The sequence below is a fragment of the Xiphophorus couchianus genome, chromosome 10 (genome assembly GCF_001444195.1).
Source record: "Xiphophorus couchianus chromosome 10, X_couchianus-1.0, whole genome shotgun sequence".
In the NCBI taxonomy this organism is placed as follows: domain Eukaryota; kingdom Metazoa; phylum Chordata; class Actinopteri; order Cyprinodontiformes; family Poeciliidae; genus Xiphophorus; species Xiphophorus couchianus.
In genome coordinates this window covers 8,871,099-8,884,882 of record NC_040237.1, presented here as the reverse complement: position 1 = coordinate 8,884,882, position 13,784 = coordinate 8,871,099, and the positions used below count along the sequence as shown (strand labels likewise).

The 13,784-nt window shown below is 38.5% G+C and overlaps 2 protein-coding genes across 7 annotated transcripts in view; both read right to left on the bottom strand.

Annotated features, from left to right (window-relative positions):
- cdc42ep4b (CDC42 effector protein (Rho GTPase binding) 4b) overlaps positions 1–7,623 on the bottom strand; it is a 29,359-nt gene extending 21,736 nt beyond the window's left edge. Inside the window, exon 1 of the mRNA XM_028029733.1 lies at positions 7,397–7,623. The gene's annotated coding sequence lies outside the window, so the exon portion shown is untranslated. The remainder of the gene's footprint in view (positions 1–7,396) is intronic.
- A 3,885-nt stretch (positions 7,624–11,508) lies between these two features.
- sdk2b (sidekick cell adhesion molecule 2b) overlaps positions 11,509–13,784 on the bottom strand; it is a 346,369-nt gene continuing 344,093 nt past the window's right edge. For all 6 annotated transcript variants that reach the window (XM_028029735.1, XM_028029738.1, XM_028029736.1 and 3 more), the window contains one exon: positions 11,509–13,663. In XM_028029735.1, the coding sequence (XP_027885536.1) occupies positions 13,241–13,663 (423 nt within the window). In that variant the 3' untranslated portion in view covers positions 11,509–13,240. The remainder of the gene's footprint in view (positions 13,664–13,784) is intronic.

Genomic DNA, 13,784 nt, shown 5'->3' with positions numbered 1-13,784 from the left:
AACAAACGCTTGTGTGTGTTTGCATGCAGCTGGGAGGCAGTTTGATTGAAGACCGGTTACAGGTCTGTGTCCCCTGTGACCTACACCTAAATGCAGTGAAAAGTATTCTCCTGCATTTTATAAGAGGGATACATTAGTATGACACTTGACGAAACTAAAATAGATTCTTTTCATTTTACCTGTCCAACTGAAAAGCTCATGTTGAAACAACCTGGCTTATTTCCAAATTAGACTGAAGCAAATGGAATGAATTGTATCAAACAAATTAAAGAGCTAAAGGAGAATGGGACTAAAACTTTGAAATGATTTAATAGTTACAAAAAAAACATGTAATGGAAATTAGTACTTTAAATTTTGAGTGCAATTAGATTTCTTTAGGTCAAGAAAAGATACGAGAAAAAGACAAATAAGCTGTGCCATTATTTAGCCGCTTATCAATAAGAAATAGCATTTTCTCATTTACCAGGAAAATCTAAAGTGCTTTTTTGGAACACCTGAAATGAGTTGAATTTTTAAAAAATTCAGTTATCAGTTCAGGTTTATACTGCTTTTCATTTCTCTTTCACACTTTTAATCATTGAGGCATGTTTGCAGCTGTCTGTTGAAAACCAGCATTTCAGGTTTTTAAAATGTTTATTTGCTGATGCACAAATGAAAGCAACCACAATCCCGTGACACCTTAACAGATAATCTACAAATGAGATAATGCTGTGTGTGTAAAGTTCATGCTGCTTTTGGTCACTTCTCTGCGATTCTTTTATTAAATATTTCTCACAATCATCTAACTGTGAAATAATTAAAGTTCAGTTTTACAGAGTAAACATGAAAAGGATCACAGATCTATTAGTAGAACAGAGGATTTTAATCCCGAATCCTGCCGTCTTTCGCCTCCTATCACTCCAGAACGAGGATAACAATGAAGTGTGGATCAGTAAAATCCATTTACAGTTTCTTAAAGGTTCGTCACTCATTGGACTTTGTAGTGGCACTACCTTAGACAATGTAGTAGATGTGAAAAAGTCATTGGTTATAGTTCTATTTTTGGAAATCACAGCTTTTAAACAAATACAATAAGATCACACTAGAAAATTTCGGAAGAAATTTAGCCGGGGCCTGCCAAGGCGCGCCCGTCGGTTTGGGCGCCCGTCGGTTTGGGCGCCCGTCGGTTTGGGCCAGGCGTTGTCACGCTACAAATTGGCATCGATGCTAAAGAACACCGCAACGTAATCAATGGCATGCGGAGAATCACAAGAACGTTAAGTAAGGTGGACGTGCACCATTCAGTATGATTTAAAATTTTGTCAAGGCATTTATTTTGGAAGTTTTGTTAAACTTCATTTGAAAGGGCCAAACTAATCCCATGCGTAATAGTCATTGGGTTAAAATAGGTATATAATGCTCAAAACACATGTAGTTGATGTAAAAATATTAAAGGCTTTTAATTTGAAATGTTTGTTAAACTTCATTTCAAAGGGCCACACTAATCCCCTGCGTAATAGTCATTGGGTTAAAATAGTTATATAATGCGCAAAACACAAGTAGTTGATGTAAAAATATTCAAGGCTTTTATTTTGAAATGTTAAGCTTCATTTCAAAGGTCCAAACTAATCCCATGTGTAATAGTCATTGGGTTAAAATGGTTATATAATGCGCAAAACGCAAGAAGTTGATGTAAAAATATTCAAGGCTTTTATTTTGAAATGTTAAGCTTCATTTCAAAGGGCCAAACTAATCCCCTGCGTAATAGTCATTGGGTTAAAATAGTTATATAATGCGCAAAACACAAGTAGTTGATGTAAAAATATTCAAGGCTTTTATTTTGAAATGTTAAGCTTCATTTCAAAGGGCCAAACTAATCCCCTGCATAATAGTCGTTGAGTTAAATCAGTTATATAATGCTCAACCGAGTAATTATCTGATTTAAAAATATTCAAGGCTTTTATTTTGAAATTTTCAGTATGCTTCATTTCAAAGGGCCAAACTAATACCATGTGTAACAGTGCTTTGGATGAAAAAGTCAAATAAAGCCAAAAAGAGCAATTACGTGATGTAAAAATATTCAAGGCTTTTATTGTGAAATTTTCAATATGCTTAATTTTAAAGTTCAAAACTAATCCCATGTGTAACAGTTACTGAGTTAAATCAGTTATATACAGCCCATAGCAGCAATTAGTTCTAAAGGCCAGTTCAGTCCTGATCTGTTTCAACTGAGGATAGATAGAACTACAACGATGCGTATTTGTAGTCCTAACCACCAGCCAATAGCCTCTTGAGTTCCGTTGCTATGGTAAATAATGGTCTCAGCAGGGTGTGAGCTCTGAGCTCTGAGCTCTCAAACACACAATTGTGTGTTTGAGCAAACACGTTTTACTGAAAAACAGCATTGGAAACAAATCCTTCCTGTTCGGGAACCGTAATACATATTCGAAAAGCGTTTGGAGCGTATGAGAGGCCTATGGGTCTTCTGCGATAGTCCCGAGATTCATATCTGTACCTCACTCAGAGCATTTATAGCGATGAGAGAAAGAAATGTTGTGCCCAGATCTGAAATTCTATTCAAATACATTGGAGAAAGCCTGAGACAGCCTCAGAAAATCCTGTCGCATGACTTTGCTCTGAAGCACCGTGACAGAAAACCGTACGATCTAGATAAATTTCGAAAACATTTTACCGGAGCAGACATGCGTATCAATGTGAGGACCGATTTTGATACCAATCGTGCGATATTTGTGGGCGTGATGGCGATTTCAAAATTATTTTGGGGTGAAAAATTCTCTTAATTTCTCACTCTAGCAGAGGGGCAATCAGTCAGAGACACTCTAATTTTAGGAAAAATGAGAAACTTTGGGTCGCTTAGAGACAAATTGTGGACAAACCGTAACTGGTATCGACGAGCCGTCTTCACTTTCGAAGAGATCACAGACGTATCTACAAAATGAAATTTGAATGGCATTTCTAGGTGAATTTGTGACGACACAGAAAATCCTCAAAAATAGGGTATTTCTAGGATTTTTCCCATTGACTTATAATGGGATTTTTTTCGTAGTTTTTTGCGAATTATGTCGCCACGTTAAGCCCAAATCCCACCAAAAGTAATAGCAACAATGGCGTGAATTTTCTGCACGTTTTGATACCTCATTTGTAGGTGTGCACGCAGCGGTACGAGCCGCATTAACGGTTACGGAAGAAAAATAAAGAATACTAGAAAATTTCGGAAGAAATTTAGCCGGGGCCTGCCGAGGCGCGCCCGTCGGTTTGGGCGCCCGTCGGTTTGGGCGCCCGTCGGTTTGGGCCAGGCGTTGTCACGCTACAAATTGGCATCGATGCTAAAGAACGCCGCAACGTACTCCATGGCATGCGGAGAATCACAAGAACGTTAAGTAAGGTGGACGTGCACCATTCAGTATGATTTAAAATTTTGTCAAGGCTTTCATTTTGGAAGTTTTGTTAAACCTCATTTGAAAGGGCCAAACTAATCCCACGCGTAATAGTCATTGGGTTAAAATAGTTATATAATGCGCAAAACACATGTAGTTGATGTAAAAATATTCAAGGCTTTTATTTTGAAATGTTAAGCTTCATTTCAAAGGGCCAAACTAATCCCATGTTTAATAGTCATTGGGTTAAATCAGTTATACAATGCTGAAAACGCAAGTAGTTGATGTAAAAATATTAAAGGCTTTTAATTTGAAATGTTTGTTAATACTTCATTTCAGAGGGCCAAACTAATCCCCTGCGTAATAGTCATTGGGTTAAAATAGTTATATAATGCGCAAAACACAAGTAGTTGATGTAAAAATATTCAAGGCTTTTATTTTGGAATTTTTGTTAAACTTCATTTCAAAGGTCCAAACTAATCCCATGAATAACAGTCATTGGATAAAATCAGTTATTTAATGCTCAAAACAAAAGTAGTTGATGTAAAAATATTCAAGGCTTTTATTTTGGAATTTTTGTTAAACTTCATTTCAAAGGGCCAACCTAATCCCATGAATAACAGTCATTGGGTTAAATCAGTTATATAATGCGCAAAACACAAGTAGTTGATGTAAAAATATTCAAGGCTTTTATTTTGAAATGTTAAGCTTCATTTCAAAGGGCCAAACTAATCCCCTGCGTAATAGTCGTTGGGTTAAATCAGTAAAGAGACACTTTGTTGGGAGAATAGTAATAGGTTCCTGCCATTGCTTTGCATGGCAGGCCCCAATTATACATTTCTGTTTAAGTTTTTATATCGTCATATTAGGACATTTTTTACAGTTTTACCAAAGAATAAAAATCACATACCAGCCAATACTTTTTGGAATCAGTGACACAATTTATTTGTCACACATTATCCACAAGAAGCCATTTAAGTATCTGCGATGTATTTAAACAAATTCACAGCGTGCAACTTCACAGAGCGCATGAGAAACTGCCTGAAGTTATGGTTTCCATGAATCTTTGCATGAGCCCAGTACTGTCTGTCTCCAACCCCCACTGCAACACACCTTCTCCTAATATAAAACTGCAGTGACCTCAGTGCAGCGCAGTCAGAGTTGGGAAGGTGGCCAACTTGCTCACAGCAGCAACATCCTCCCCAAGCAAACTCAAACAGCCTTGGCAGCAAAAAAGAAGCTACAGTCAGAGATGACACACAGCCGTAGTTCCCCCCGTTCTCTCCTATGACACAACAGATTTTATTGGAGAGACATCTGCCTGCCAGCTGAAAAGAGGCCATAATGTAAGGTAGCTGAAAAAGGCCTGGAGTGTGTGCAGTAATGCAGAGACAGGAAGGATGATCCCTGGTTTCTGTTTTTTATGACAGAGTTGTTATTTCTGGATAATAAATGATTCATCAAACAAAGTGAACACTACTGACTGACCTGAGGGCTGTTGTTAAGGCGTGGTTAAACATTTGTATGTAAGAGGAAGTCAGAGGAGTTGTGCATGGCCCATTAGTTTATATGTCCAGTTGCCCATGGAGACAATTTAACCATGAACAGAGAGAGGTAGCGACTGGTGAAAAGACGGCAATAATGACACAGAGCAGTGTTAAGTAGTTCTGGACTTTACGGTTAGTCTACACTGCTTTTAACAACAAGAGGTACTTTGAGTTTAAGTGTACAATAGTGTTGTCTATGAAAACATTTTGCAGCTCATCAGACAAAACGACCAAAGACAAACACAAAGAAACTCGCTAATGGTCCAGGGGTTTAAAAAAGGTAGACTCCCAGAGACTTTACAGTCCTCTGCTGTCTCACAAACCAGCCGACGAGTAATAATGTTACATAACTTTCAGTGAAGGGAAACTGATGCTCAGGGAATACATCTGTCCCAACTATGATTAAATCATATCCTGTCCTGGAGCTGGAAATAGTTTTTGGGACACAAATTCCAAGGTATGTGGCCCAGTTTCAACTATTTATTAAATAAGATGGTTATTAGTCATATAGAACATATTTATCTACATGTTTGTGGACTTGTCCTTCAACTAAGGGTTCCAAATGTGAAATACATTTGGAACCTACATTTATTATGTAATGTACTTATTCATTCAATCTGCTTGTTGTGTGTCTGAGCTTGGATCAAAATCTGACAATTACTTGACTTCCAGTTTACATTATATTATAATGTATACATTATTTCTTTTTGGCAGGTATAAAAATCTCCTGGTTTTATATTTTTGAGCAAAAATACATTTGATGTTTATTGCATCAACATTGCCCATACTAAAGTTCAAGTGTTTAGTATGGACAACATTTTACCTTTTTGCTCTCCATAGTTAGGAGAGCTGTAGCAACCCATTCAGTGATCTAATTAATGAGACTACCTGCCAAGAGAGCTAGCCTTGAGCCTGCTGCTTAACAAATATGGCAAAGACTTCTTGTAGATATAAATAATTAGTGCCTTCCTTCAACCAGCTGACCAGCGGTGTGCAGCAGCCGGTTGGGAGTGCGTGGTTAACTTATTTGACAAATTAACTCGGGTTTTTTTTGTTTGTTTGTTTTTTAGCCCAGGCAAAGTCCATATTTCACCAGATGTCAATATTTTTAGTCTTGACATCCAAATTTACCAATATTGTATAGATGGAATGTCTTTCTGTTTCAAGGGAAAATACACAAACGTGACCTTTTGGGCTGAATAAAGGGGCCATTGCCAGTGAGTAATTTAATCTAATCACAAAAAGCTGCTTCAGAGTTAATGCCATCAAAAATCTGAAATCAGACAAATTTTGGTGACTTTGGTGAAAGCTTCAGAATATCTTAGTACAATGCTCTAATTGTTTTGAAAGACAACTTTAAAAAAAATTACAACATATCTTGCTCTGCCCTAAACAGCTTTTTTACTGATTTACTGATTTCTCAGCCCATCACATGCCTATTTCAACATCCTCATCCCAATTCAAATTGACATGGAGATGGTCCAAAGTGGGATTGTCCAGACTTTTATTCCTATTTGAAGCAAAACAGCTGTGAGTAAAATATGAGCTTTAGATGTTTTGCAATTTTGAAACAAATTCCCCTTTTTAAAAAAAACTAAAACTCATAAATAATGTCTCTAAATACAGAGAATAACAAATTGGTAACATAAACAAAGGTTTTACTAACCTGAGCAAAAAACGTTTGAGCTACATGATTTTAGCATAATTAAAAAGTTATTTAATGCTCTTTTAGATTAAATTGCTTATTTTGACATCAAAACCTCCTGAAGGTTTACCTAGTGCACCACTGGTGTGTTTGGCAATCTGTCCTGTGTGAATTAAAGTTCTCTCACTCTCAGGCACCTTTGGTCAAGAGGAGCCCAAGAGGAGCTGAAAAGTTTACTTGTACCTTGGACAAGTTTATTGTCCCTTTCTAAGCGAGGCAGTATGCCAAAGCTAATCAGAAAAGCAATGCCACATTTCAGAAGAGATAACCTCTAAGAAACGAAAACAAAAGTTGTTTGGGTGAAGAATGTACAATATTATGTCCACACACAGAATGAAATACTTGTTAAGTTTCGCGTAAAACCAATGAATAACAAATGCCCACAAAAAGTAAATTAAATGTGAAGACGTTTTTTTAATAGATACCAAACTTTTATCAGCCAGATTGGCGATGAAGGACAGAGAGGACGCCAGAGGGGCTCATTGTTTGGTCCTCCATATGGGACAAACATGATCCCGATGAGAATGCCAGGCGCTGATTGTCCACAGGGAACATTTGAGATTCAAATGAGATGCAGATCTCAGACCGCTGGGTTTTAGTTCAACCTCCGTCCCAAACTTTAAGCTTTGCAAAAAAGGGCACGAAACCAAGAGTGGGCCACCAAACCAAGTCATTACAAAGCAGCACTCTCCCCACACAAAGCAAAATTAGAAAGGTTAGTGCGCAGTCAGCTTCTAAAACATGAGCTACACATTATGGAAAGTTACCTTTCTCCTTCAGCTTCCAGGCGTACAAAAAGTACAAGGCAGTATTCCCTTTCAACTTTCCGTAAACACGAACTAAAACTGCGAGCAGTAAGTTGTCAGAAGTCTCGTTTAGTTTCCACAGAGGAGAAAAGACACCAGAGTTGTGTCAGGGTTACGGTCCCCTCTGTGTATGCGTGTGTGAACGTGTGTTTGCTCCAACGTCCGTTTACTCCGCATCTGCGAAGCACACAAAGCGGCCTCCTCTCCCCTCAAAGAGCACCACCCTCCCGCTAAGATTTAAAGGCACAGCGTCCTATTTAGCCACAATACATAACAATAGATCAACTTCAACTTGGTGGGTGATGGGGCCCCTAATTTAAATATAGTGCCTGTCTACTTATCTCAGGGCAAGAATAAAACTTCTATTCGTCCCACTCCATTATATCATGTTAGCATCTTAGAAATGCCACAACACAAACATATATAACCAAATAACTGCTACATGTTGTACAAAAGAGCCTGGATCTGGATGGACTAATGTTGTATGGCGCCACACTTGGTGTGTCATAGCTGCAGAAGAAAATGTTTCTTCCGCAGCTTAGATATGGGAACAATAACAGCTGTTAGTACAAGTTAATAAACAAATCTGGTTATCAAGAATGTTTGGCAAAAATAGCCATTATTAAAAAAAAAATCAAGTCCCATTTGTAGTCTTCTAAAAGGGGACACAGCAAACATATGGAAGACGATGCTCTGCTTTTTGCCTACATGCTTTGTGTTAAAGAAAACCACATCACAATAAAAAGTGGTGGTGGCAGCATCATGCTTTGGGGAGACGTTTCTTCAACAGGGTCAGAGAAACCGGTCAGACCTAATGGAAATGGAGCTAAAATCCTTCAAGGGAATGCATTCAAACCTTTCAAAGGGTTAAGGGCATGAATATGTTTTTAAGCACACTATGCTTCATCAGGTGTAAGTTGTTTTTTGTTGTTGTTATTCTAGCTGTATTTAAAGCGGGCTGCCACAGTAAGTGTAGGAGACATAATGTCATGAAGTCTCCAGTTATTTTGGAGAGTTCACAGATTGGGTTGTAGAAATGTCTATTGTTTTTTTTTTGTTTGTTTGTTGTATTTTTTACTCTAAGCAATCATATTCCATCAAGTGTGTAAAAAATATTAAGACCCTTTTTTTAAACAGCATGTGTTTGAGTGGTTAAAACAACCATCTGGTCGTCAGGTGTGAACCTTAACCCGAACTTTACTGTTCGCCATCTGTCTCTCAGATTTTTCCCATATGTTAATATTATTATAGATCTTATAAATGATGAGCCAATTAGTGGCAAAAAGTTTAATGAGATTCTCTGCATCTTGGTGCGTTTCCGCTAGAACAGAACTTTGATGGTCCCTTTCCGTGAAGCAGTCTTTTTTCCCTTTATTGCTTCCTTGTGTGGTTTTTGTACCCAGTGCTTTGCTTATTGCCTGGGATTCTACAATAAAAAAATACACAAAGTATATTTTTGTCTAATGGAAACCCCTCAGATTAGGTCACACTGTTACTACACAAGAAATTGCTCCATGTAACAGTTTTTGTAATTTATATCACAAATCTGAGCTGCCTCGAATCCCTTAATGACCCTTTTTTTGGTGTAAACTACCTTCAAATTGCAGGGAAAGTGGGCGAGAGGGTTAATTCCAAAAACCTGGAAATAATTCTAGCATAATGTACATTTATTGCATAAACAATTTATACTGCTGACAAACAGTACATTAGAAAGGACAGTGGGAGGGAACTCCTTTTACACAAATTACTATCCTTTCACCAACTACCAGTATATCCTCTTCAAATCCCTAACCCACCCTGAGTGAAACTGACAAATGAGGCAATTTAATTCATGGCTTCAAAGTCCTTTGAACTACACCTTCTGTCTGAATGCCTTAATATTCCAACTGTGGGCTCTCAAAGCTCATCATGGCTATTGAGTGCCCTGGGCTCCCTTTTAAAGAGGGACCACCAGCTCATTCATCCATTGCCTAAAAGGGGGTAGAAACAGGGAAAAGGAGACAAATAAATATTTTCTGCAAGCTGAACACCTCTTGAGTACAATTCCACAGACAGAGAGAAATTTCCCATGTGTTTTCAAAAAAGGGGATTAGCGCTCTGGAAGCTCTCGTTCCAATTCCCTGTTCTATCCTATCCCATCTAATCTCCTCTTTTCTCATGCCTGTGTGTTTAGTGGGTTAGCCCTGGATCAAGTGACTGACTGTGATCCAATTAGCATCTAGCAGCATCTGACACTCTGCATGTGTCTGATTTAGATGTATGTGTTGAGCGCTTCTGAAATAGCATCCAAGACATTCCTCATGCTTTACAGACAAAAAATTCCTCATGTTTTATATTGTTGCATCTAACATTTTCAAATCTTTTTTTTTTTTTTTTTGGCTAAAGATTGTATTGAACTAATGAGTCGTGCTTATCTAGGAGCACAGAACAACTTGACAGGGACATTTGTAAGCAGATAACGGGATTTTACATCATCTGCACCGATCCATTTTAACGGTTACTTGAGTAACGGTCAACAGTCAGGTTGTATTTGATCAGCTAATTAACTATAGACAGATCAAATGCATTCACAGAAATTGGTCACACAAGTAGTGTGGGGCTTTGAGCACTCTCAGATTTCTACATTTTTCTTTTTTTTAAATTGAACATTAGAGTGAATGTATATGGAGAAGATTTGCAAAACTAGAACAGTTAAACTTCAGTTTTTACTGCCATTTGAATACAAAAAGCAGCTTTTATAGTTAGATTTTCATAATAGTGTGTGGAAATATATTTTTTTAGCTTTTCAAATGCATTGTACACCTGGATAGTACAGAATGACTGATTACACAACTTGTTCACATTCTGATGAATCACAATTTTCAGTATACTTTATGGGAACTATTAAACTAGAAAGCGCATTTTTACTCCAACTGGAATTCATGTTAATTCAACTACAATAGGGGTGTGAGTGTGTGAGTGAGGGTGTGGGTGGAGTTAATCGTTTTGCACATCATGACTTTGAAATTTCTGCCTGTATTGATTTGAAACAGCTGGATTTATGCTAAGATTCAGGTACAGACAGAAATTAGGTTCCTTAGGGCTAACTACAAACGTATGACATTCATTTCAACATGAAATGTTGGAAATCAGCTTAAATTTTACTTTCATTTTACAGCTATGCAAATACCTGATACCACATAATGTCCCAATACAGTTTGCAGCTTAACATCACAAAAGATACAAGCCGTATAGGGTGTGAACACTTTTACAAGGCATTGTATTAACATGATTCTGTTTGGTGACAAGAAGTAGATGAGAGCAGATTAACACCCTCAATCACGATGTGATTATGTTGAACAAGCAGCAAAGACAACAGACTGTTGGTGGATTTCTTGCTGCATTAGGTTTTGATTTAGCTCAGCACACCACATACAGAATTGCAATGTTTGAAATGAGATTAAATATACTCACCACAGTAACGGTGTTTACATCCGTGTTTAACTGGCAGTCACAAAAAAATATACATAAAAAATATAACTTTAGTTATATCCTGCCTTACTATTTTACTAATAGTAAGCCATGATATGGCTTCTGCTGTCACCAAGTTTCTTTTCTTTGCTTTTTTTTACCATGTGGAGAAAGAAAATCACATTTTGAGGAATGTGGCCTGCTGAGGCAACAGAGTCTGCTGTAGTGTATGTGTTGCAGCAAAAGTTGAAACATGAACAACTTGGAAAAATTATGACTTTTCAGCCAGGACCGTATCATGTCTTAGCATTCTAATGTGATTTGTTTGATGATCGAAAGTACTTGTTTTTTTAAGCAATTTTTGCAGCACTAGTGCCCTTTACGTTCAGTATTTACAGGAATTTGGCAGAGATAGATGGGGAAAGCATGCAGCAAAATTTCCAAAGTAAGAAATCAGACCCTGGACTGCTGCGTCGAAAATTATTAGAACAGAAATGAGAAAATCTATATTAAAAAATGATCACTCATAAGGCAAATAATTAAACTTTTAGGACTCAAATTGTGGAAAGGTTATGTTTGTGTTGCATTTGTTGTAGATCTGTGGAGCTGAAAAAAAGACGGTGTAACATTGAAAAATAATTTATTTCAGAAATGTACTGTGATAATATATTCATTCAGATTCTGCATGATAAGCTTTTGTTGCGTACAATGAAATCACCCCACATTAAAACTTAAAATAAAACCTAAAAGGAAAAAGTAGATGACAGTCTTTTCTCTTTTTGAACTATGGTAACTAGCAACACATCACCGAGTCTTCACTATAGCGTTGTAAGTTCACCTCACAGGTGGCCAGACGTGGCCCACCCTTCTGCGGCAAAGCTCCAGGCAGGTTTAAAGCTGCAAGACGATCCGTTTATACACAGACTTACAGTGAATGATCTGTAAAGCTTGACGTACACATAGTGTAATCATTCGCGCGCACGCCCGTGCACCCCTGCACACACACACACACACACACACGCTTTAGAGCAAAGTCACACCTGGATAGTACAGAATGGCTGATTACACAAAAGGGAGAGAAGTGAGGCAATTCAATGACATCATCTGTTGAACAGGCTCAGTGCTGCCCAGCGATAGTGATCAGTGGCAGAAACAAAAACAGTTTTAGCAACAAGGTGAGGAGATAAAAATATTTCTCCCCCCCTTTTTTTTTTCTTAACAAAGTCACACTTAAGCACTTCCAGCAGATGTGTCCACACAGTTTCAAAACTTAAACTCGGAGGCTGAATATCAAAGCGTTTCAGTAGATTGAGACTGATGTGTTTATACTAGAGCCAGCCAAGGGGCCAAACGTGAAAAATGGGTTGTGTATGCAGAGAAGATTCGAAGCCCCCGCCTTGCCCATCTGTTGGGAGTAAAAGGAGGCTCTCGTAGCCCACGGAGGAGGGCGCCGCGAGTGGTGTGGTCACAACTGGTGCCAGATGTCATAAATAAGCCATCAAGACAGTTTTGTTCCACTAGAACACTCTCACAAAGAGACGTGAACCTTTTCAGTTAAACAGACATACACTCATTTCATAGATCTGGAGGGTCTCTCAGGCACAGCAGAGACACCTTTGGCCCAATGTAGAAAATGCTGTTTGACTTTTCTGTGTGTGTGTGTGTGTGTGCTCTCAGACTGAAGAGTTGGTTCCACAGTAATGCAGATTTATGTCCTGAATGTCCACTGAAAATGTTCCAGGACAACACGTGAAACTTTGTGTCAGTTTGGTGTTTAGTTCCATTTTTTATCCTTCATATTTTGTTTTCACATGGAGACAAATTGAGTTTTTTCTCTTCATCACGAGTTTCCATCAATGAAGCTGATTTTGTCCACCGACTCAATTTTGTCTTCTCGGTATCTCCACTATATATATGCAGTATATATATTTATATATATATAATTAATATATATATATAGATAGTAAATGTTTTTGTGTTTTCAAAGACTGGTGACTTTGTACAGAGGTTACTGATAAATGCGTTTCAAAAAAGCAAAAAAAAAGTAAGTCATGCAAGTTGTTCAGTGATTAAAATAACTGCGGACATGTCTTATGAATCAGTGAAAGCAAAAACTGAGTCTATAATGGCACACTTCCACACGCTAAACAAGAATAGGTGCTTTGAAAAGTCTGTTTATCCAAAAACAAAAGAAGTAACATGAGAGCAAATGAAAACTTAAATTGTCCACAATGAAGAATGTAAGAGGCGAGAGACGGCTGAGATCGATTTATCAGGCTGATTTTGCATTTTCCGATGCCGTGTTGTTCAACACGTATTGATGCTTCCAGAAAGTTTGGTCCTTTTCAGCATTTTTCACACAAAGGAGGAGAAGCCAGCAATAGGAGCCCGTGATCCAGGGGCCAGGCTGCTGGGGGGCTTGTAGAGGGTGTTGTGCTGGCTGGAGGTGTTAGAGCTCTGCTGGGAGGGGGTGGGAGTCCGACTTCCTTTGGGCCTAAACAGGTTGCCTTGACCTTGAGGTTGACCCTGGGCCTGTTGAGGCTGAGGGCTGGGTGAACTGAGCTGCGGTGGCAGTGGGGGTAGCGGGGGCAGTGGTGGCGGGGCATGGTGCTCCGGGTCTCCCGACTCAGACTCAGTGTAGCTGTAGGCCTGGGCTCGAGATATTCCCTTCTGCTGGCGGCGCCAGGAGTTGTAGTAGGTTGGGTCGCTTATGTAGTGGTTGACAAAAGAGTGGGTTTTCTGTCGGTTTGGGTCGACCTCGTACTCACTGTCGCTGCCCTGAAAGACAAAACAGAGACGGTGTCCTGAGTTAACATAATTTTATTCTTCATTGTGGACAATTATTATGTTGATGCTGTATAAGTAGCTTTCAATAAATCAGAATATCGTCAAAATTACT